General features: G+C 40.0%; 1 protein-coding gene across 1 annotated transcript in view; it reads right to left on the bottom strand.

The window, feature by feature from the left end:
• ITGB8 (integrin subunit beta 8) overlaps positions 1-23,218 on the bottom strand; it is a 47,878-nt gene extending 24,660 nt beyond the window's left edge. Inside the window, exons 1-5 of the mRNA XM_033079497.2 lie at positions 23,026-23,218; positions 8,039-8,124; positions 5,303-5,477; positions 2,480-2,726; positions 540-705 (exon numbers count right to left, since the gene is read on the bottom strand). Coding sequence (XP_032935388.1) covers positions 540-705; positions 2,480-2,726; positions 5,303-5,477; positions 8,039-8,124; positions 23,026-23,155 — 804 coding nt within the window. The 5' untranslated portion in view covers positions 23,156-23,218. The remainder of the gene's footprint in view (positions 1-539; positions 706-2,479; positions 2,727-5,302; positions 5,478-8,038; positions 8,125-23,025) is intronic.
• Positions 23,219-26,281: the final 3,063 nt, after the last annotated feature.

Below are 26,281 nucleotides of genomic sequence, written 5' to 3'. Positions count from 1 at the left end.
TGTTGTTTTAAAATTTGAAATCTTTAAAAACAGAGAACATGGAAGTTCTTCTGTTTTCCCTATCTACACAAGAAGATACGTAAAACTTCTCATTCAATTTTCAAGCTCTTAAGGAGAAGAAGTGTTGAATGGTATGCATTGAGGAACACACACAGCCTTTAATGATTTTTGAAACTAATTATGTAATTGACTGAAATTAATACATGTGTCTGTTCAAGCAAAAAGCAGTTGCTTTCATCATACATCCTATGTTGGTTAGGCTGGTTAAAGCCAGAAATTGAAGATCCATAACCAATACTGAAACATGTTGCCTCATGCTCTCCTTTTTCAGTTTCAATTGGAAATGTGGAGTTAAGGGGGAAATAATGGAAAAGGAGGAAAAAAATCTTAGTATTATCAGGCATAGCACTGGCATTTTGAATTCAGGAACACTGACCACCACTGCACATACATACATATATATATATATATATATATATATATAAAAAATGGCTGAATTACTATTTCTTCACTCTTTTGTAAATAAGCACCTTCCTTACCTGGCACACAGCTGCTTGGAGCATCGCATCGAAACCTCCTTCAGGTGTATCAATATTCCCAGAAATTTTTTGTTTATTCACTGCATTTCTAAATTCTGCTATATTGTCAGTCAGGGATAGTACATGAATATAACCATGAGGAGGCATACAATCTAAATTGTAATCACTGTACAAAAACAAAATAAATCAAAAGCCTTATTTTTCCTTTGAAGGAGATGAAAATATTGCATTCCCATTAACCCATAAAATCCTGATGCTAATGAAGATGTAGGTAGCACAGAATAAGAAACACTTACAGAAAAAAAGAGCTGTTCCATGTGAAATTAAGTTCAGTGGGAAATAGTTATAAATAACTACAAAAATGTACATTATTTTGTATTTTATGGAATTGTGTATACAATAACTTAGTTGACACATTAATGGTATATATGTAGTGTTTCATACAGAACAAAAATGCAACAAGAGGGATGGTATGATCTCAGGGAGCATGTAAACCCTTTTAGAACATCTACAGTGTGGTACAGCTTTGCTTTCCATTATCCTGAGAAAGGATATCACACTGCAACAGTAAGATCTTTTAACAGGTTGCTACACAGGCTACTGGATCAAACTGTAACAAAATCTAAGTTCCTATATCCACTAGTCTTATATGTGCATAAAATTAATATTGATATTAATAATAATTACCTCATCAAAGAGATGGGAAAATCCATTTTCAGTAACAAATGCCAACAAATCACGGCAAATGATACTTTCTCAAATCATGCATAAGGGAAAAAGTCTGATTTTTGTCATAGGTAAGCTAGTGAAACAGCATTCATAGAGGTCATTGATCTGGGACCCACTCACAGCCATGATTTATGGCACAAGATGAAGTGCTCATCCTTTTCAGAGATGTTGAGCAGGTTTCAACTCTCTTAATTTCTACTACATCCAGACTGTAACCTGCCCTCCTTCAAATCAAGGTACAGTCAAAGAAGAGACACTGGCATTAAAAGGATTAATACCTCTGCAGACGTCTCTTAGGCAAAATGCATTGTGACCTAGAAATGCTAATCAATGTCCATTCACTATATATAGATGATCTAGATGAATGCTTTATCCATAGATAGTCACATCTCTAGAATAAATTCCATTACTATGAGCCAATTTAAAACCCACTGAAATCACAAAATGTACTGAGGGACTTCACAGAACTTTGAATCATGTCTTCTCACAAAAGGCAACCAAGGAAGTATGAATAATTAACATTCACTTTTCCAACTACTGTAATTTATACAGCTCTGAATTTGTTGTGAATAATCTTGTTCTCCAGGGGCTTTTGGAAGTGATCCCTTACTTTATATAAGTGATCAAGTCAAGGTATATAAGGCATGGCATGAAAAAAGAAATGCAGGCTAGAACATGTTTCGATTTAAAGGAGGAGTTCCTTCACATTGGAACTATAGAAGTAGATCAGAGCATTGTTTATGTTCATTAAATGAGCTGAAACAAACCACATGTTGAAAAAAATAGAATTTTCAGGAAAGAGTTAATGAATACATGACCATACACTAGAAATTACATAGGTGAGAAAGAAAAACTTTGTGATGAATCTAGGTAACATATCCAAAACAACCAAAACCACAACAGTCGACTTTAAAATGAAATACAAAACATAACCAAATATTCCAAAGCAGCATGGGTTTTGGTTTGTTTTGCTAAAGAAAATACAGCACATTTTTTTCTGATACAGAAAGTTTTTCTGAAATCACTTACCAGGTATTTCAGAAGTAATCATTGCTAAACAATTTTCAGAATTTGCTTAGGAACTTTGTCAAAGAACCACGGTAAAAGTAAACAAAGATTAATTCCAAAGAATTAAAAAAAAAAGTATAATACATATTTCTGTTATTAAATGTACATCTCACTGCTACAGTACATGTAAAATGACTACATACCTGCACTGGTTATGGATTCTACCTGGATGAATGCTAATATAGGGTGACACAGTTTTATCCACATAGGATCCAAATCCAAGTCGAAAATCAAGAGAAATATTCTCCATCTTTTTAGATAAAGCAAATCCAACGGAATTTAACTTTTCTATATTGTTGTGCATAGAGGCTGAGACATCAACTAAATAGTAAAGATCCACAGGGTATTTCTCTAAAGGACGAACTTTTAACATAAAGTTTGCTTCACTTCCTGATTAAAAGAAGAAACAAATACATTTATTTACTATTTTTGAATGGACATGCTTAAAAATATGTTTATTTTTGTAGCAATCTCAGCACAAAGTTGTTTGTGTCAGCAAAGAGAAAAACAAACAAACAAGAAAATCTCCCAAGAGTAAATGAAACCTTGAAGAAGCATTCAAAAACAAGCCATAAAGGGGTATTTTGTAGAACATCTCTGGGTTTTTTTCTTGCAGGAGCACTGCGTAATTTATGGTAAAAATCTGACTTCTCCCCATTTTGTTTTAAATTCATGGTTATGCAATCCCTTTGGCATTATAACAAAAAGCATTTGTGACTCACAAAGGACACAGATCTGCATACAAATTGGGGTCAGTCCCTTCAAGGTTGTCACTTCAAAGCATGTAAATATATCCTGCAAATAGTTTGTCATATGACAGCATCTAAAACTACATACACACCACAAGGACAGCACAGCCTGAAAATCTCATGTAAATGATGATACAAGTTTATCCCAAATTGTTTCCAAAGATTTGATGAGAAAACTCCATAGGATCAAAATACATATATTTTTACAAGAGGTATTAACATTAAAAAAAAAATCCATATTTTGGCATAAACAAAACAGAACTCTTACTTCAGGATGATAGATGTCTGGGTCCCCTGCAGAACTACAACATATGCTCACATGTAATAAAAACATTAATTCTTTGGAAGCTGCTGAAACTAGTCCTCACATTTTTGCTTGTGTAATATTCTGTAATGTCAGCAAAACGAATGAGGTGATTTGTAGGGGCATAGTGGGTACAGAATTGGCTTCAAACTAGTCATCATTTTATGTCACCCAAAGTGTGAGCTCACAGCAGAAGTGGCTTTAGGATCTTCATGTGGTGAGTGTAGAATCTAATTCAGCATTGTGCAATAAAGATACAGCGAAGGACAGGAGGAAGGAAGATGTTACAGAAGATCTGTGCAGGTTTTCAATAAAAACTAGCAAAAGGTACATCCACTACAGAGATCTGTCTCAGAAAAGTTAAATACGCAAAATACTTTCTTGCAATGGCCTTTGAACATAATCCATCTGAAAATGTCAGGATTTGTCTGTATTAGGTCTTGCATGAAGAAAACAATTTCAGTGAGCTGTAATTTATGTTTCCTCTTTGCCAATGTAAATTACTTCTTGTAAACGACCCTTGCAGGTCTCCAGCTTGTATAAAGTGAGAAACTGAGCACAGTTTTTATTTTTTCCCACATAAATCCTAAATGATGAGTATAGGTAAACAGTGACAAAACCCCCCCCCAGTATCAAAACAAAAGCATGTTTGTCTGCATGATTATACTGTATCACATGTCTGTTTTGAGGAAAAAAAATATAGTGGCATATCTGTGTGTTTCCCTGAGGTGGAAAATATGGACAAGATATCTATATATGAAAAGTTTTTCTTCTGGAGTCCTTGAAATTTCATTCTTCTGCCTCCCTGATAAAAAAAACCAAAACTTCAACAAAGCATAAGGAACTCCAAACCTAATTTCATTATTTACTGGAAAAAAGGTTAATGAAACCAAATTTTATAAAACTAACTTTTTTTTCCTATGAATCCAGAATGCTTTTGGAGCTTAGAGGTAGCTCAGCTCCTGAAATGATTTCTCAGTACAAAACAGAGTATCAGTCACTTCTTTGGAAGGAGAGTGAGGAAAGGATAAGTGCTGATGTTACCTTGACTGTTTTATTATTATCAAGAGTGAAAAACAGAACTCCTTTGTGCTTTACACTCATGCAGATCCTTCTTTTTTCCTTTGTAATTGACAGAAAATTATCATTTCTGCAGTGAAGACCAGCAAAATACTTCTCCTAAACACCTAATGTTTTCCTGACAAAGATTGATCTCTTTCACATATTTCTTTATCCAATTATTTGCAAAACAAAGAAATAAATTAAATTTTATTGAGCAAAAAATAACCTGCATCCTTTCATATCACTTTCATGTCTGCTGTTGGCTACAGCTTTTTTAGAGAAAGTGAATAAACACTGATTTAACTAGACTTGAGCTGAGGGCAGATGGAGATTCACTAGTTATAAAAAAATTCAGGCAGTGAACACCTAAGTCTTCTTTAGGAATTTAGTCTTTTCTTATATAACGGTTTTGGTATTTTTCTAGTTGTCTAAGTAATGCGCTTGAAAGTAAAGAAATAATCAACAAGTTTATCAAATTATGAATTTAGGAATTACAACTCTGTTTACTTTCAGAAAGAATAGTTTATACATGTGTAAGGCAGGCAAAACTGTTAGTGTAAGTGGCTAAAGAATCAAGAAACCACATAAGAAAACACGAAAGACTACCTATAATTCCCTTTCCATATATTACTTGCGTTATTCTGACCTACAGCTGTGTTTGACAGAAACAAGTATTGATGAAGGTGATACTTGAATATGGGAGCAACACCATCACAGTTCTACAATACAATGTTATGGCATCATTCTTCCAAATAATTATTCCAGATGCCTCTTCACAAAAAAACTGTACTTAGAAGTATTGTTTTTATTTTAAATTTATTACAATATTAATGTTTTAGAGATGACCCAACCTGGACGCAGTTGGACTGAAACTTTTCCTGGTGTCACTTGTGTATTTGTTTCATGGTCACTAGGTATTGTGACATGAACCGTGGGGTTTTCAACCAAATCTGATTGGCAGCCTCTTTTCATCAAGTTGAAAACAGTGTCACAGCGTCCCTTCTGTGTTGTGCCAGCCATGAAATCCTGTTTAATAAGAAACAAAAAGTACAAAACAATCTGAGCTGAAAAAAACCCTGCACTACCTTCAAAGGACAAAGAAAACCAAAATAATAATCTTTGAAACAATAAAATATGCTACTATAATTGCATAAATTATAGAATAAGTTCATGAAGCCATATGCTTTTAATAATGGCAATTATGCAATATTTAAATTAGAAGTTAAACCAAATTGCCACATTGACCCTTTTCTACACACAGGGAGTTTTTTTTAATGAGAAATAGGATCTTGCACACTCAGAACAAGCTGACTTAGGAGAAAAAGGTAATTATTAAAGGAAATATAAAGGAAATTATTATGTCACAAAAAGAAAATTCTCTGCCATGCTATGAGCTTGTTTTAGCAAGAAAGTATCATTCCCTCAATATCAAAACAGGTTAGTTTTCAGAAGAATCCACTGGTAACATTACTCAGGCTGGTATTTAGTAGGAACAGAACACCGGAGGTCAGCTCTAGAGTTAGCCAACCTGAATGTGTCTATCCCACCACACAAAATCCAAAGACCTGCTGAACTACATAATTTCAATTCCCGGAAAGAGGAAACCATTTATTATTACAGGAATGGACAGTTTAAGATGCCACCAACATAAAAAAAGCCCTTGTAGCAACAGAAAAGTGATTAGTAGAAGGATGATGTCAGAAGCAGCCCATACTTTTCTGCATTGATGGAAAATTGTCAAAAATTGTGCCAAAATGATCCAATGTAAAATTCCTTCCTGACCACTAATCGGATGATTAATATGATTCTAAACATGCTGGGGAGAAAAAAAGCAAAAAAGAAAAGGCAAGATCTTTTGTAGTCTTTCAAAGTATTGGTCCATCTGAGTCAAAGTTGGAGACCAACCAACCAAAGGACAATCTCTGATCTTTCAGATGCAAATGAGGAAAATAAGCAATCTAAAGTACAGTCAACTGTGTATGAGATAATAAATAGTCATCCAGACCCTGTAAAGACTAGAAAAAGCCCCTGAAGAATGAAATGTGACAGTCCTGTATCTTGCTTTTCAAATTCCAGCTTATTTTTGTAGTCCACCTCTGATATATTTTTTCTATAACCTTCTTTATTAAAAACAACAGAGACTACTTTTTAAGTTACTCTTATTTACATACTCTTTTTAGTGTATATTTTTAAAAAATCTAGATTTTTAAATGTGTAAAGAATTTAGCTACTCTCCTTACCAGTAATGAGTAATAGATTTGTAGTGTTTTCTGAGGTCCAGGGCTGATTATCTTATTAAAAATATTGTTCTTATGAAGCAGGTAGGCTAAACTGCACAGCATTATTTCCATATGGAATAATATGGATTTTGTCATTCCATAACCATGGATGTTTGTAGGTGAACCAGCTGTTTAAGAGGGTTTGACAAGCCCTGGCGTCCATGAACAGCTCTCAGGATTTTGAGAAGTGAAGCAAGACAAGCAGAGCAGAAATTAAACTGGCCAAGTCCATGTGCCTACTTAGGGATCTACCGCAGCTCCATAGCACTGCAAAGTCAGCAAATGTTCTGTGATAAATGCAGAGGGAGGAGGATGAAACTTTGCCCTTTGTAAGACAGGACACGAATAATGAACCCCTCTGCACTGTAATCCATTGTGCCATCTACACATGCGAGGCTTCCTCTGGGAAAACAAGCCCTGCATGCCTCTACCTATCCTGCATTACTTAGCCTTCTACCTTTGGCAGACTAAGTTAATGATTCCAAGACATAGTATCTTGGATATTGCCGTGCCTTACACTCCTTATCTCTGCCAGACACACCCCAGGTACTTATCTACCTTCTCTGCTAACCTGAAAGCTACTACTGGTGATTTCCACGTGAGTTTAAAGAGCATATGAGCTTGCGATTGTCAGTGATACTCTTCAAAAGCCTGCTCCTCTGAAGTGATTACTCAGAATCATGGTACCAATAGAGTTTTTTTTTCTGACAAATAAAACCAGAAATTCCCATATTCTTACAGTTTGCAAAGCAGCAATAATTTCAGAATAATTGCTAAGATCTATCTTCTTTGCTAAGTCTCAGAACTGTTAGTTTCAAGCGTCAAAATGAGAAAAGCATCATTTTTTCCATTTGTGATAGAATCATAATATAAGGTGAAGTTGAAATCAACTCCACTGTAAGTATAACCTTTTGCTAAATGCAGTAGACATATATGTATAGACTTGTTTTCATAAATGATGAGGACGTACTATAAAGTACTGATAAGTAATTTTTTTTTTAAGCCAAAAGCTGTTAAACTCTCAAAGCTACTGTAAGTCTGCCAAAGCTGTCTACATAGCAGATGGAATGCATTAAAAAGGTCTCACTTTATTTAAAATTACTGCAATTTTCCAAATAAAAGATTGCATTTTCTCCTTTGGAAACAAAATATATTTCACATGATTTCTCAGATTCTGTCTCTAGGGATCATTTAAAGATTTTCCTGCTATTTCTAACTATAATTTTCTCAGTTTAAAAGTCTTTATCTTTATAAAGATCAGAAGCAGGTAAAATATAAAGTCAAATGTAATTAAGTAAAATGCCATACCTCTTGAGCACACCATCCACACTCTGGACCCAAAGCAAGACACTTTGTGCATGTTACTGCATTTGAAGTGGCACATCTGTTTTCCGCTGCAATGAAATACAAACCCAAACATTCATGATTTATGATGATATGTGAAATTGTAAAATACCTAATTTTAAACCAAGATTTCAAAAATTACTTCTCCAGATTAAGAGTGATGACAGTTTATTAAAACAGAAGTAAAACAGAATAAAAGGCACTGTGGTGAGGGAATACCCTTTTCTTTTATAATTTTCTTTTATCTACAGTCAAGAACTATATGCACAGATTGAATAAACTCCATTCACAATTCACAAGGTCAAATTTTAAGATCCTGATTTAGAACAATTTTGAAGTTCAAGTTTATCTTTGGCACATATCTTGCTGATTTATTGCCTAACAGAAAAAAAATTTACTAGGTAGCTTATCTTTTTACAGACATTTTCCCTTTAAGTCATTTACACTTGACTGAATTATTCATTATTCACTCCTCATGAAACCCAAAGTATTTTCTCACCTTCTATAAATATTCCTCCTCTGTATATTCATTTTTGCAATGAATAGTTTCCCAGAAGAGGAAGATTTTCTTTTCCAGAAGCAAATAGAAATGTATCCAACACTACATGTGTCACAGATTGAAGACACATCATTCTGTACCAACAATTGCACAAACCGTGCCTACTTACATGTCTACCAGCAAAGTCCTTTATATCCTTTTCACATCTTTGTTTTATAGATCATTGCTTAAGTTACTACTCTCTCCTATGAAACTTTGGCAGTTGGTATTGAGAAGTCTTTTCAAGGGACTTGGTCAGCTCAGCTTGAATGCCAGCATTAGTGTATCCTTTCAGCATGTTGAGCACAAGTCACTTGCAGACCAGTGCACCTCTAAACAAGACAGAAGTTGCCTGCTAGGACCTGCTAGGAGTTATATGGAGGGCACAAAGTGCATAGCTTGGTAGTAGTGCTGTTTAACTACACTGTTTTGTGGTGTGTTCAGCATGCCATGATAGAAAATATACAGGGAACAAAATCAATTTAATTTCTGCAAACAACAAAAGACTACATATGTTAATTGGTTCATTGTGATTGCAGGCAACATCGTATTAAAACAGTTTGATGAAAGGTTTGGTTTTCATCCAAAGTTTTGGCTACGTGCACTGTCTCATATTATTCCTTTCCAGTCTGCAATAATAATGCAAACCATCTCTCTTTTTAGATAATGAGACAAACTTCTCAATGAACAGCTGTATTAGGAAAATATGTACTAAAATACCTTACTTTTAATATCTATTTTGCTGATTTCAGCTATGGATTTTAAGATGAGATCCTGTAACATAAACAGCGAGTTTTCAACAGATCACTTAGAACAATGGCAAATGCAAGGCATTAACCACAGTTTGCTTGTTATTAGTATCAAGAACACATATGCTATTATCAGTATTAACAAGCCAAGTGCAGCACAATTGCAACATTATACTGATAATGTGTATGTTAGTGGCAATTTAAATAATTTCAAAGGTCACACCTATATTTCTATTTCATATCAATCGCTGCTGACAATTTTTGCCATGAAGGTAATATGAGAAAAAAAAATGCATAAATGAAAAGGAGAGCTACAGGTATGATATAAACGGTAAGTCGAAAAGCAGCCCAGGAAGGTGCTGGAACACAGGGAAAACTGATTAAAGGGTGGGAGAGGTTGGTAGGGATAAATAAAGGCGGAATTGCTAAGGAGAGAGAAAAGAACAAAGCAAAATCCGAAAGGTTTAAAGGTTTTTGTTTGGTCTTTTTTGTTATAAAACAAACATAGCAAGTTTAACTTGGATGTGACATGAGAGCAAGCTCATTCAGCACTAACACAATAAAACTTTTTTTGCATTTATAAGATAGCAACTGCCCTTTATGTTCTGCAGTCTGAAAGAGCAGACCTGGAGGCCATAGAAAATGTTACCACATGCTGCAGGAGAGGGAAAAAAGTATGAAGGTTTTGGGTAGGTACTGACATGCACAGGGCTGTAGACCTTGACACAGATCCCTTTCTAGGCAGTATTCATAAAGTGCAAAGACTCAGAATGAGAAGTTGTTGAAGGAGTAAAAATAAAAGGAATGTAATTGTTCTTGGCACACAAACACCCCTCCCATCTTCAACTGGATATCAAAGATAGCAGAGATGAAAGGTGTTACAAGAAAGCGAGAGTGATAGATTCAGTAAAAGCGTCAAAGGACAAGGAAAAATATAAGTTTCTCATCTGCTGTATAATAGTGGTTTTAAGACCACCATGGAGCAAAACAGAGAGAAAACTACATGAACTTTGAAGTTACCCATTCAAGTTAGTATCCACTGTAGGAGATAGAGCTGTTCTGATAAGAATAAGTAGCTGACATGAAAAAATGAGAAACCTGTATTTCTAGCTGTTCAGATAAGGAATAAGGAGGATTAATTCCTTGTCATTGCAATCACTAAACCAAGTAAGCCAAATAATAAGTATGGCCTAATTAATTTCCTGCAATAATATCTGAGACTCCTTTCTTACGACATATAATCGTATCTGCAAAAAACATACTTCAATTTAAATGCCATTCACTGTATAACAAAATATTAGCACCTTTTTTAATATAACTTGCTGGAAAAAGCAACAATATGTGTCTTGTCTCTTTTCCAGATGCATTTTTGCCATTTTCCAGATGCATTAGAAAACTGACTGAAAAATTAGTCCCAATTTTTTTCTGTGTGGTTAGTTTATGTAATCTATTGAAACTTGATTTAGTTTATTAATACAGCCTGTCTAGTGAAATATAGGGGGGGTCTGTGTGCCTTTGCAGAATACTAAGACAAAAAAAAAAACTTAAAATTGAGTTTCAGTGTGATCACAGTAGATAAAACACTTTAACAAATGAGATATATGGTACTGCTGGATGCAAATCTCTTTGCTGATATCTCTCCAGTCCCAAGAGCTCAATTTTCAACACATGAAGTTACAGATTGGCAATAGACAAGCTTGGTACCATTGGAGCAAAAGGTTGAAATATTTTGTTTTTAATAAAGAGAAACTTGAAAAAGTTGACTTAATTAATTTATTATTCTGTCTACATCACTACTCTGGTTCCCAAGTACATAGTCCATTATAACAGTACCATTTATGGATGTGTTTTTGTTCATCAAATATTTAGTTGTAAGCATACTCTAAAACCATAACTGTTTAAGTATAAACTTTTCAGTCACTTTAAAAAAATCATGGTAAAGCAAGAAATATATTTTTATGAGTTGACTTAAAAAAGGACTGAGATTTTTCCTGCCACTTCACCAAAAACAGAGTCCAGACAAGACTGAATTACTGTTCAGCCAAAGCTAAGGGCTAGTTTCTGCTGGCTTAGTTTGAACTGATGTATGCCAAAAGGTATTTTCGACAAGGGCCAAATTCTGTGCTGGGAACTGCACAGGCATATGCATATAATAAAAAGTGCATCAGGTTAAACTACACTTTTCCAGCCTACTCCACAAAATTACAACCATGTTCCAACAACTGCAGCTATTTACAGTGATCACAGGTGTGGCAAGCCTAAACTCTCTGCAACAAGAGGGATCAAGGTAAGACAAACATCATATATGTTATAATTATATCCTGCCTCCTTATTATGAAAGGAACCTTATCACAGTCAGGGTATTTATCTCAGAGATGAAATAGCAATAAAGCACTCTGGCGTCTCAGAGGGGATGTTAAACAGGTTTTCAAACAGACAGCACTTTGTTCAAGTACAGCCAAGAATTCGGATTTGTATCAGCTTCACAGTTGGTACACGCTTGTGCTGGTTTTGGAGAGCGTATCACTTGCTTTCTTACAAGAGAAAGCCAAAATACAGCTTGCAGCTTATACTCCCTGATCATGGCCCTCAGACTGGAGAACACTCATTAAGGCAAGAAGATAGGAAATTATCCAGCTTCCACAGAGCTGGTTTTCCTTCAGTTGTGCATCTAATCTTGTTCTAGGGCAGCAATCAGCCAGGCAATCCCTCTGCACAGATAATGAATGGGGCCTTCAGTTACTCATGTATAGCCCAATTTATGAGGAAAGCTGCAGCTTTTATGCAGAATACTGCAGTTACCTTCACCTTTTTGTCTTCAGAGCAGAGCAACATGACCCTGCAGAGGGGACAGACAGTGGCTGTCCCAGCTAACACATGGCTTCCTGATTCACTTTGGCTGAGCCTGCAGGTGCAATGAAAAGCATTATAAAAATGTTACAGAGGAGGGATTATTTTTCCATGATTATTGTGTCAGACAGTTACTTGCTCAGATTACAGGAAAAAAATGATTGCCTGTCCTTTAACCGCCAATCCTAAAACCCAGTCCTGGAATTAGGGATTTTTCCCCTCTTTTTTTTTTTTTTTTTTTTTTTTCCAGACAAGAAATAATTCTCTCTGACTTTTGTGCCATGCTTTATAAACACACTGTGTCACCACCAGATTTTCCAATAAGATTACAAGGTATGCCTCAAAATCAGCTTTAAGAGGTACTCAACCTTGCCCGGGAAAGGAGATTTCAACTTGAATACTGTAGACTTTTAATGCTTTATAATAAAATCCTAAGATTACTTGAGAAGAATACCAAACAACTTTTCTGTCCTCTTCTTTTTTTTCTATTACATATGGGATTCATTAATTTGTTTCACTTCTCCATTAATGGTTGGGCACTTTAGTTTCACTATTTAGACAGAAAAGATAAGCTGCACACTGATTTTAAAATGTTTTTTGCCAGCAACAGAAGAAGCAGTAAACTAAAACTCTGCATGTTAGAGTCACGATTTTGCTAAGAAAATAAAGATGTGTAAAAGAAAGCTGCAAAACACTCTTAAATTCTGAGCTCTCAAAAAATACTTCTGTAAACCTGGCAAGTGAGTAAAAGGACCTTTCCAAACAAAAAAATAAACAAACAAGCTAAAAAAACCCCATCCCAAATCAAACTAAGTAACTGTTACAGTGTTCCTAAAAAGAAAAATGGAACTGGAAGAGTTTGTGATTAAAGAGATGGTAAGAGGTAGAGGTGAGAATTGAATAAGAAGTCTTTGCACATCTAAACGAATGCAGTGAAAGAATCACTAATGAAAACTGATAGAGACTTTCCGTTCCTAACTCTGCCAGTATATCCTCCCTGAGAGTTTTGGGGTTCCCAAATTAACCTGCATTACTGTCTGAACACAGCACCTTTTGAACATGAAGGTCATTAGTGAGAGCTACACAGGTGATTCGAAAAGCCATTAAAATGCAAAGCCATGCAGCAGGCTGCCCTGCGTGAGTTAGCGCCTTTGCAGAGCGTGCAGGAAAAAACACCACGATCTTCCTTTTTTGCACATTGTGCAAGGTCTGAGTGATGCCACTGGAGAGAGCTGACGCCGGATTTCAGCTGAACAGTGCAGACAAAAGGGGAGGACACCTCTGTCAACACAGCATTAGGAAAGCCCTGGCACAAATGACAGTCATAGCTGATGCTGGAGGATAGAAAATGCCTCGTAAGTCTGCTCTGTAATGGCACGTAGACATGGAGCTCCCAAGAAGTGTATGGACACTTCTGTAATTAGAGAATGATAGTCATACTAGGCTTTGAGCCAATTTTGTAAGGCTCAATAAGGGAAAGTGCTAGGTTCAGCATTTCAGTTGGAACAACCCCATGTGGGGTTGCTGGGGGGAAAAGGGGCTGGAAAGCTGCTAGTGGAAAAGACATTGAGGTGGGAGTATGTCCAGAGAAGGGCAATGGAGCTGGGGAAGGGTCTGGCACAAGTCTTATGAGGAGCAGCTGAGGGAACTGTATTTGTTTAGTTTAGAGAAAAGGAGGCTCAGGGGGGACCTTATCACACTTTACAGTTACCTGAAAATAACATTGCAGTAAGGTGGGGGTTGGACTCTTCTCCCTGCTAACAAGCAATACGACAAAAGGAAATTTTCTCAAGTTGTGCTGGGGAAGGTTTAGATTGAATATCAGGAACGATATCTTCACTGAAAGGGCTGTTAAGCCTTGGAACAGGCTGCCCAAGGAAGTGGCAGAGTCACCACTGCCTGGAGAGATTTAAAAGACATGTAGATGTGATGTTTAGGAACGTGTTTTAGCGGTGGGCTTGTGCTGGGCTAACAGTTGGACTAGAGAATCTTAAGGGTCTTTTCCAGCCTAAATTATGCTATGATTCAGAGATGCTCCTGACGTTCTCTGAGCTTACATGGGTCTTTCTTATCCTCATCTCTGAAAAGTTCTAGCACTTACATGAAGCTTGCACATCATTCAAGATGAAGAATTGGGGAACATAAACTTCAGACAGATGAGTAGCAACCCAAATTTTTAATGTATATATAGAAATTTTGAAGATATTTTCTTTTCAGAAATATGTACATAGCAGCATTTTAGAAAAGGTGCTACCCATAGCAGCTACTGGCATTGCAGTTAGGACTCAAAAACATAATGTTCAAACCACAGCCTCAGACATGGCCTTGACTATGAGAGACAGAGCTATTGACTACTCCAGTCTGAATTTGTTCCCAAGCCACAACACAGACTGAAAACAAGCAATGCAACCTTGAAATTATTCACAACACAATTTTTGTTTCTTGGCCAACTTTAGTTGTAGCCTCTCCTTTCTATGAAACTTCCTGCTTTTCTGGGAGATGGTTACATTATGTTTATGATGTAATTTGTGCCTGCAAACAATGAGTCAAAGAAGCTGACTTATCCTGTCTCTTGCAAGTAAAAACATACAGGAAAATTTACTAGGATTGTATCATTAGAAGAGACTCATTTCCCACAGTCATAAAAGCTAAGGCTTCTATGGCACAGGTTTGATGTCCTGTTTTCACAGCTTTACACCAATAAAAATGCAAAGCATATGGAACCTGAGAACTTAAAATGTTTTTTTAAATTAAATCCCTTGATTTCAAGGAAACTTCAAGATGTGTGGACTTGTGTTAATTCTGTTTCCTAGGATGGAACATGGGCATAGGAATCATTGTACTCCAGTCATCTACAGCTGCTAAAAGCTCTCTTGGAGTTGACCAGCTTGAATATGGTCATGCTGTTCGAGCAAAGCCTGGAATGGCTAGTGCCATATATCACTGATAATTTAATTTCTTGTGTATTAGTAAGCACTGCTAGCATGTAGCCTATCAACAGCCCTGAATAGTTGGTATGTTCCTGTGTATTCTATAGTATCTTAATTAGGAGGTCGTGATGGTTATAAAGGTAGATAAAAATTATTTTCTGCCTGCTTAAGAAGTTCAGCCTTGAATAAAAGACAAGCCCAAGCTTTATCTCCCACCATCTTCTATAACTCTACCTCCTCAAACCAGGCTTTCACCCACCAAGTACCTGTTTAGAGCATATCTAATCATCACCAAATTGTTGCTTTCTGCCCCAGAGGAGCATGACCTCATCCTGGCCCTGTGTCTTCATTCATATACCCAGCAGCAGTGCAGAGGATCAGCAATTGCTAAGAATAGCTCAGAGCTATTTCTTCCCACACAGTGTCACCAAAGACCACCTGATAGGTCCTTAGTCCATAGCAATGCAAACAGCTTATTTCACTATCTTTTATCTGTCATACATGGTGGTTTGGAACAAACCTACTCTGCATTTTAGACCAAAATTCCCAAAGCTGACACCTAGGGAAACAAGTCCCAGTTCTGAATACAAAATGATAAATTGAATTGTGCTTTTACAGAAGATTTTCCTGAAACAAACCAAAAGCCCCAAACCAAAAGCTGTGCATGTGTGTATTAGGGAGACAAGTCAGAGTTGAAGGCATAATACATAGTTTACACTTGCAATGAGAGAACCTCAAAAATATTAAATAAAAGCTAAGACTGCTATCAGAGAGGATAACCACTACTCCCTAAGGACTTGTATGTAGTCCACAAGATTGGGAGGAGCATTTATGCAAGAGGGTTATTTAAAAAATGTTACTATTTTCTAGAATACCAAGTCTTTGGTATTTGTTATTTCAGTAATTTGCTTTTCAATTGGATTTTCAATCTCCAAAGATGCTTATTGTCCCTGAGACAAATTGGTAAAAAACTTTCCGGGATTTTTTCATAATTAAAAACCTCAAAACCAAACTCACATGCCTAGGAACTGGCCAAACCTCTATTTTAGGTTTAGCCCATTAAATTTTTATACTTTGGGGGTCAAGATTACACAAAACACGGCTGCAGGCTGTAAAATATGCAGACTCACGTACTGCTCACTAACTATAACTAAACTACAGGTGCACACAAACTGTTGGAATGCAAGCCTCTGCTTCTGCTCCTTCAAGGAAGTATTTACATATGTGTATGGTCTGCAGGTGCGGCTTAAATGCTCTCTAAGGGACAAACTTCAAACATGCAAATTCTAGGTTTTAAACAGGTAGTGGTTTATTTAATGTTCTGAAGTAATGCCACAACATTTTTAACAGCAAAATGCACTCCAACAATTTTGCTTAGATTGGAAGAGCCTGCTTGCTGATGTCATTAGTTTTATTTAGTTGTTTTGTGCCATTTGTGCCAGCGTGTAAGTTGTTACAAGTTTTCTTATTTCCTGGTAGTCTCGTTTGAACAAAAAGATGGGAACTTGGTGTTTCCAGGAAGAAGCTCCCATCTGAGAAAAGCAAGTTGTCCTCAGCACAGTACTAACCCTTTCTACCCTGCAGAGATAAGATGGAAATAAATTGTAGTCTCAAGTATAGAAAATACAGAATCCACTTAGCCTAATTCCCTTGAATATAAAGAACAAAATTTATTTTGGAAAGGGCAGCTACTGGTTTAATCATACTTGGACTACTTTTGTGATGCCACCATACATCATGCAGCTGTGTTAATAACACTGCTACAACTGCAAAACACCAAAAATACGAAAGTCTTCAATATCTGAACCCAGTGAACTACTGCTGCTAACAGCCTAACTCCCAAATCAGTGGGCAGAGAAGAAGCCTGAAGTAAAATAAAAATCAAACATCCAGGAACATCATTCTACCCGCCTGACGCTACAGAAATTTCCTCCTCCAATAACCACAGTTAAAAAATTTGTCTTAGTATCTTTTGATGACCATAAATACTTCAGACACATTATTATTGTCACCATGGGTAAATACCAAGAAGTCACCACAGGCATATGACAATGAAGTCATGGGAAGCAGAGAAACATATAAAGAAAAAAGTCAATTATGAGCTTTGCAAAGTTTTCAATTTAGGCCAATTTAGCCTCAGTTAGAAGTTGCTTTTTTGGCAGCTTTCTAATGTTGTAAATTCTGATCATCCTGAAACACTTACATTTTGCTCAAGGGGTTATTCTCATTCTGCCACCAGAACAAGGGGGAATCCTGAATGGTTGGCAAGAAGCTTACTTTTCTTCTTGGAGAAAGGTTCCATTACAGTGTACAGTGAACTAATTCATTAGAGCCCGCTTCCTTCCCAAAAGTTAAACTAAATAGCCCAAGTCCACTTATGTAAACTGCCAAAAGGAAAAAAATTAGTAAAGTTCAAGTACCTAGAAAGGAATAACAGACCATATGCTATTTTGTCCATCAAAAATTATGTTTGCTTAAGCAGATGAGAAAGAATTATTACATCTTTCCATTGGTTAGACAGAAGTCAGCAATTAGTAGTGGAGATACAGGAACTTTGAAAACAGGATTTCACTGTAGAGGATGCAAGTAGAATGAGAAGCACTAAGGCCTTAAGAATTTTATTAAGAAAAAAACCCCAAAAAAATCAACAAAACCAAACCAGAAAGTTTATTAACAAAATGGAAACAATATTTTTCTCCAGTTTTCTTTTTCAGTAAATTCATCATGAGAGGTAAAATTTCTACTAAGATGTCTGGATTACCAGTTACAGTAAAATAACTAAATAGTTCACATATGTAAGTTTCAAAAATATAACACATGACTTTAGTGCCATTAATATATTTTAAGAACACTGAGCAAACTTCAAAGGTCAGAACACGAAGTTATTCCACTTGTCCTTCTTACCCTGACAGAACTCATTAAATCCCAGTCTAAGACACATCTATCCTGATCTAAAAAAGTATAGTTTTTCTACATGCAGATTTTAAAATATACATTGTTGAAAAAAATCATTTAGGTAATGTAAATTTAGTTTGTACATTAAGATTAGTGTGTCTTACATCAGAGCTATTAATAGAATCATAGGATAGAACCAGAGTAATTTAGGTTGGAAAGGACTGCTAAGATCATGTAGACCAGCACTTAACCCAATACTGCCAAGTCCATCACTAATCCTCTACATTGACACATATTTGCATGAAAAACTTGAGGTTGTCTGAGAATTCTGTTCTTCAAGTTTTAGTCCTGAATGATTCCACCTTCATGTAAGTGGTGGAACTTCAGAGATGATTATAAGAAAGGCACATGTAGGCTCAGGAGTACCTCCTTGCATCATAGAATCATTTAGGCTGGAAAAGACCCTTTAAATCCTAACTGTTAACCCAGCACAAGACCACCACTAAAACGTGTTCTTAAACATCACATCTATGTGTCTTTTAGATCTCTTCAGGGATGGTGACTTGTCCATTTCCCCAGGCAGCCTGTTCCAAGGCTTGACAGCCTTTTCAGGAAAGAAATTTTTCTTGATACCCAATCTAAATCTTCCCTGGCACAACTTGAGGCTATTTCCTCTCATCCTACAACTTGTTACTTGGCAGAAGGCACCCAGAAATGTGAGGTACCTAGTTTCTAAGTAAGAACTTACAAAAATAATGATTATTCTGACTTTCTGAAAAAGTCTTGATAAATATCAGCAGCCCATGTCAAGTTACACAATCTGTAAATAAAATATCTTCAATTTTTCTTCTCCTACGGTAATGAGCGATTAGTTCTAATTGTCCCAAACTCAAGACATGACATGGACAAGTCATCACAAATTCTCCATAGGGATTTGAAAAATATTACTATAAAGTATAAATGAGGTTATAATCTGACATCTTAATGTCCACTTGTGGAACAGGGGTCATTTAATGACAATTTCCTTTAGTTTCAATGAAGTTCATGTTCTTATGTCTTTCTGATGGTCTGGGGAAGTAAATTAAACTTAGATTGCACTTTAATGGAAAATCAAATTTATTCATTCAGGCCTCTTGACTAACAGAGTGTAGTTTTTGTTTTCTCAATTGTTGCAGTTCCAGTCCTTGAAAGTTTAAAGGCCCAAAAAGAAGCAACTGCCTCTTAAAACTGTAGACTGCATTTCTACTGCATGCAATCTTCAGGTTGTCTTGATACCTTTCCTCAGCAACAGCATATCCAAAATGACAGAGATGACCTTCCCAGAGCATCAAGAGTATGCTTATTGCTCTTCTAGTTCATAAACAGCCTCTCTCCTCTCTTTTCCCAGTCTCCTCTCAAACATCTGTAGCATGAAAAACTGTAAATACTACACATGCAACTACGAGCTTCATTCAAGTTGTAAAATCCATGAAATGAAAAAAGAACCTTACCACATAAGCCCCGCAAAGAGACAAAGCAAATGTATGCATGTTATTAGCAAAATATAAACAAACCTCCCCCTCCCTATTCAGAACTGCAACTTGCAGCCCTCTCAAACACCCAGGTTGTTTTTCCCAACGGCTGGTTCCCAAAGGTTGCCAAAAGGCTGGCTTTCCCAAAGATGGCCCATTAGCCCTAGGGAGCAGATCACCCACACAGACTCAGGAAATGAAAAATGAGTTTTCTCTTCTTCTTGGATTGTTTCAAACCTCAGGAAAAGCTGAACTGGCTCAGTGTTGGGTATTCCATACAACTCAGCTTCTTCCACTGAGTCTCAAAAGAAAACGGGCCGCATGAGTACACAAGAGAATTAACAGACAAACACCAATTAAAGCTATCATGATGTATCTTTTATTTCAGACTTTTTTGTGTGCTTGTGTGTGTGTCATGGGACATTTCCTGATCAGCTCTCTTCAAAAACTTCCATGGGTGGTTTGAACAACTTTTCTTATTCCTTTGAGAAGTAACATAGTAATGATTTATAAAACTTCCTTACTGGAGGGAACACATGGAAATCTGATGTGACAAGACTGGAGAAACACCAAAGACTTTGATGGGAGAACATTAATCAATCAAAAGTCATGCTATTGGAATAAATCAATTAACAACTGACCCCTTAATCATCACAGATCCCTCACTTTCCCCAGTAGCCTTTCCAAATGACACTCTCAAGAAGAGTGAAAATACAAACTTTAGAAGTTGGTATTTAAAGAGACTGCCAGTCACAACTATCTAGGAGAACTGCTGTGTGACTGTTTCTAACTTTTAAACTGGAGATAAAAATTTTTCATTCCATTCCATCCCTGTTTGCACATCACAAGTACAGTCTGTTTACTTGAGCTTCATAGAGGTACTCCCTAGGTATTTTGGAAAGCACCAAATACCTTAGTTTGCAGATTTTAATATTAATTATAACTGGTTTTGAGATTTGAACCAATGTCCTCTGTTAACCCTGACTAATCAGTCATTCTTCAGTACTTAAGCCCCATGCGCTTATACAGCAGGTAAAAAATAAGTTTCAGCAGCTGGTTTCTGAACAAGGCAAGGGAACTGTCTTCAGTGAAGTGAGCACTTACTCAAATGGTTAACACAATGCATACACATGCTTTTGGTGTAAAATTCAGCTTTTATTAAGTTCACTGGTTTACATCTTAAGGAGTTTGTCAGGTTTTAATGTTCAAACATAAGCGTAGGGATCTGCAGAAATCCCTACAGAACTAGCTTGATTCTTATGTCAGGTATTTGTTATAGTTGGCTTACTGAGTTGCAAATTTCCTTTTGGTGAGACTTATTGAACAAGGGACTCTTTGTAGAAGGCAGCTATACTACTCTTTTTATCTGAGCTTACAAACCTGCAATTTGGGAATTGCAAATTTACAGCGTTGTGAGATTTCCTTTTGCGCTCCTTGTCCTTGTAACTTCAAGCCCTGCACCAAATTCTACATTTACTTATCCCCAAGCAATGACTCACATCTCAAACTGCAGTTTGCATAACAAATACCTCAGGTAGTACCAAGCTCTCCATTTTTCAATTAGAAGAGCCACAAATGCTCCAACAAGAATGAAATAAATTTGAGTTCCATGTACATTTCATATTATTTTCAGTCTCTTTTAGAACTGGAGATTCAGTGCAACAGATTTGCGGGTTCTGCCAACTCTGCACATAAATAAACTGGACTTGCTGATGGCACGGGAACAGCATGAAGCTTTTCTCCATGCCCAGCACTGTCGATGCAGAAGCAAAGAGGAGTGGCTGCTTGAACAAAGCCATGCTGCCAAATATCTCTACATGGAGCTGCTGCCCAGTCTCTCTCAAAGCAGGCTGCAGACATTCAAAGAATCCAGGTGGTGCTGCACTGGCTAACATAATCAAATGTGAAAATCACAAACAACTTTAATAATAACAAAAAATTTCACGAGTTCATTCACTGAAAAACAAAACAGAACACTTTTCTTGCCTCAACTGTGGCTGTAGCCTGTAAAGTGATTATGTATGAAGGAAAGAATTCAGTGTGCCTTTCAGCTTTCATGAATTAGCAGAGGTTTCAAATGAAAAGGAAAAAAAACAAGGTCTATGTGAGTTACAGTCTGCCCAATCTGAGAGCTGTTGTCACAATAAACACATAACCCATGATGCATTGCCCATATATATTTTCACTATGAAGCACAACAAAGACAGCAAGCATCCTTTGGCACAAAAGCCCCATGCACAGCCTCCCCCCTGTGGCATTCTGTTCTGATGCATTATTTGCACTAGCATGTACCCAGGAACTACACTCATGAGCAAGCACAACACTGCATTCAGGCACAGAACCATCCTCTTCATAAAGTTTCAATTAGCCTTTCAACTCAATTGCACTGCATAAAAAAAGAATCTGGGATACTACATAAAAGATGTCATGTTTCATAAGAAATTTAAGAATATATTTTATTTTTCCTATTGACATTTAGTTTGGTTCTGAATTCAAAATACAAAGCCAAAAAAGCAAAATAAATTATCCTATGAAAGTTAACAAATTATTCCATTGTTTTTAATAGCACTGGGCAAATCCTGCTGAATTAGGCATGAATTTGTCACATATGCAATAAAGAACTTAAGACTAATACATTGTTCCCATTGTAAATCTTAGTTTCAGAGGTTACATGTTAACATTTTAAATCAGCTCCAGGCTTAAACTGGGAAATGCCAATTATTCCACAAGCAGAAAAAAATACAGAAAGATGATTGACAACCAGATCTGCTTTTATGACCGCTGCCAGCTAAATAGGATCCTATATGAAATACTTGACAACCTGCTTGCTCTCTCAACTGCTGCACTAAAGTGCATTTGCACAAGCTCCTCTCAGCCTGCACACATTAAAACTGATGCCCGGGGCTTTGGGAAGCGATTCCGCAACGCGAGAGGTTACCCCATTTACCAGAACCTTTTTCACCCGAGGACCGTAGCTCCCGGGGAACTGTCAACATGCGCATTATCCCAAGGTAAACACAAGACAATTTTCTCGTAGCTCTATCCCTGTTTAACCCTGCCACTGCATGCCATACAAACTACGTAAAACAGAGTGTTACCATCCCCAAGAACTGTCCATCCCTAGCTTGGGTCCCCCGGGCGGGTGCGGGTGCCGCTCCACGGAGTGTTGCGGAGGGTGCACTTCAGGACCCGCAGCACCCCGGAGGGCGATACTCCCACCACGGCTCCCTAAAGGCGAGCACAGTGAAGTCACGGGCTGGCCCGGGCGGTGTGAGGTTTGGGCAGCCGCTCCAGCCCGGCTCTCCCCGCAGGTACCGGCGAGTGCCGGTGGCGCCGGGCGGTCCCACTGTCAGCGCTGTGCCCCAGGGCAGCCCGGGCAAGCCCCCCGCCCACGCACGACCCCGCGCCAGAACCGAACCCAGCCACAGCCGCAACCAGCCCGGCCACGGCGAGCAGCCCCGGGTGCTCGGACACTTACAGCGCTGGCAGAGTCCCGGCACGGCCGCCAGCAGCCGGGCCGCCCCGAGGAAGGCTCCGGGGCCGCGCTGGCACCTGGGCACGGAGACGATCCCCGCGGTGAGGCACGCCAGCAGCGGCACCCACATCATGCGCCGCGGCCGGCACGGCTCCCGCTCCCGCTCCCTCTTCTCGGGGCCGTGTCTCGGCGCCGAGGCGCGTTCAGTCCCGGCCCCCGCGGGGGCGGCGGCGGCGGGGCCGGGGGAGGGGCGGCGGCGGGCCCGGCACAGGTAGGGCGCTTGGCGGGGCGGGCGGGGGCCGCCGCATCTTGGGGGCAGCGCCAGCCGCGCCCCCGCGCCCCGCCAGGGCCGGCCCCCCCCGCCAGCAGCGGGGCCCCGACCGAGCGCGGAGCTTGGCTCCCTCCATCCGCCTCCAGCCCGGCGCGCCAGGGGCGCCTCGCCGCCCGCCCTGCCCGGGGGGCGCGGGGAGGCTCCTGGCACCGCGCGGGGAGCGGCGCCGGCGGCTCCGCACCTCCCTCGGGCGAAGAGGGCGGCTGCCGGGGGGGGCGGGGACAGCCACCCCCTGCCCGCCCCCGCCGGGGCCAGGTGGGCGCTGCCCGCCGCCGTCCCGAGCCGCTGCTGGGGCTGCCGAGCCGCGCCGCGGGGCCGGGGTCTGCCGGGGACGGCGAGGGGAGGGCAGCAGACCGCGGCCGGCGGCGCTGCGCGGCGCTGTCCGGCCCCAGCGCGGAGGGTGCGAGCGGGCCCGCGGTCCCCGCGGGTTGCCAGGAGACGGCAGCGGGGCAGGTTCTGCGGGCAAGCGGGAGTGCGGGGGCGGGCCCGGCGGTGAAGTCACTGCACCGCCCGCGCCTTTGTTCGGCGGCGGCTCCGGCCGCGGCTTCCCGAGCTCGGCACGGCCTCTGCCCCGGGCGGGGAGGCGGGCGAAGGCCGCGGGCAGAGCGCTGCGCCGTCAGCCCCCGCCGCACCTCGCCCGCCGCTCCGGCTCCGTGGCAGCCGCTCCGCCCCGGCCCGCCGGCAGGGACGGCCCTCGCTCCGTGTGACCCCGCCGCCTCTTGCTCGTGCGACCCTCGCCCCGTCTCCACCTCCGCATCCCGCGGCGCTGCCCCCGGCCGCCGGCACGCCACCGTTCCCCCCGGGGCGAACCGCGCCGGGGCCTGGTGCGGGCCGGCAAAACTGCCGCTGTCACTTCATGTCACTACAAACACCACCCCTCCTTTGCCGCCCGCCCCGAATGATTTCTGCCCGGAGTTTCCACCCCTCCGGGCGCAGTGGGAGTAACGCAAAGGTTAACCGTGTCCGGAAAGCACCGCGCCGTGCGGGCCAGGAAAGCCCCGCCGGGCTAAGGTGCGACCTGCGGCCGCCGCCCCGCGCGGCCCCGCTCCGCTCCCCGGCCGAGCTCCCCGGCCGAGCTCCCCGCAGCTCGTGTCGCTGTGCTGCTCTGGAGGGCTCCGCTCCCCGGGGAGAATGGGGCTGGAGGCGTTTTCCCGGCAGGTAAAATCCACCTGGGCACTTTGCCCTGTCACACGCCCGCGGCCGAGCCCCAGCCCGGCTGCCACACGGGGTGGGTGTGCCCACCTCGGGTCTCTGATGGCCAGCCCCGTGGCATCCTTCATTCCTGAAACCGGCAACAGATGACAGTGCGGGCAGGATCCTAAAAGGATCTCTGTGTGCAGCATCCAAGTCTGCCTGTGCATGCTACAACGTTAATAAAGCCTGCAAATGCAACTACTGTTGTTGTGCTGTTTCATTGTCTTTATGAATGAAGGGCTGCGGGAGCCATTTCAGATCCTGTGCTAAGCCTTGAGGAGCTATGGATGGTTTAGCATCTGAATGTCACAGGTCAGAAACTGAACACGGTGCGTTTGATCAAGCGTGCTGAGGAAGAGTTGGGAATGAAGCAGTCCTGTGGTCCCACTCTTGGAAATTTTTAAATGATGTATCATCTTTTTTTGCTTCATTTTGAAAAAATCCCCCATTTCTGACATCTGACTATCATTCCTTGAGTGTCACAGCCCAAATGGGGATATGGGATGTGAGAAAGCCTTATGCAATGATATGCAGAAAGAAGTGTAGCGTCTTACAGGACTTCAAATATTGTGACATTCTTAACCTAACAGCTCTATGGTTTCAGGGGTCACAATCTCAAACACTGTAGATGGAGATCTACATGTCCCTTGAGAACTCAGTTGGGTGTATTTGAACTGAGATACACTGTTGATGGGTGAATTAAACTCAATTTACACCTGTTGCGTATTGTAACATCTAATTTGTAGATCATGATGTTGCAAATTTATGGTGATTCAAATGTATCTGAAAAAAAAGGTATTCAGATGATACATGAAGAAATTCAAGGAAATATCTTTAAACAACATGCCAGCAGAAGCAAAAGTGACTGAAACTGAGATCTCCCTATTTTGGATTTTTCACCTGCATAGTCTAAGTGGTGCTGATGGGAGGAAGGACACAGTTAATATCCCATACAGATATACTGTGTATGAGACTATTTATTAGACAGAGTGCAAATTATCATAAACATCATAAAGAAAATAGCTATGTCCTCAACAGCATGAATTATCTTCTGAGCAAAGGCTTTCTAAGCTAAAGCTGTTCATCATAAAAATCAATCATTACATGCACTACTTCTGATGAGAACATCATGCAAGGATTTGGTATTTTGGGGAGAAAGACAATACCTACAGTTTAATGTGGAAGAAAAAAAAAATTATTATTTTCTTATAAGATCTGATAATAAGGTAACCAATATGAAACCGCTCTGGTCATTAACTTAATAATGCAAAGGATGTCAATAGTGGGTGAGAACTATGCACCCTGAATAAAGTCACCAGTAAAAAAGCCAAGAGCTGAAGATGCCAGTAGTTTAGGCCTCAATGTGTAGAGGCTGCTGTAAAAGTTTAAAGTATAGTCTGCTGGTTTATGTAAAGTGCCCTATTTGTTTAGCTTCATTTTTCCCATGATGGAATCCAAGAATTTAAAAACATGTACAGTAATTTCACGATTATAAGCTGCACCATTTTGACTAAAATTTTGCTCCCAAACCGGAAGTGCGGCTTACATTCAGGAGCGGCTTATATATGAACAAATTTTGGAAATTTCCCAACCCAGAAGTCCGAGACAGCAGCAGCCCCGAGCCGAGGCAGAGCCCACCCGGCCCCGGGCGGTGGGGCAGTGGCGGCGCAGCGGCAGCGCCGCCTGGCCCCGGGGGGCGAGGTGGCGGCACCGGCCAGGCAAGCCCCTCTCCTG

Source organism: Catharus ustulatus, chromosome 1, assembly GCF_009819885.2.
Source record: "Catharus ustulatus isolate bCatUst1 chromosome 1, bCatUst1.pri.v2, whole genome shotgun sequence".
In the NCBI taxonomy this organism is placed as follows: domain Eukaryota; kingdom Metazoa; phylum Chordata; class Aves; order Passeriformes; family Turdidae; genus Catharus; species Catharus ustulatus.
The sequence above is the reverse complement of the archived record's forward strand: the minus strand, read 5'-3'. Positions and strand labels throughout refer to the sequence as shown.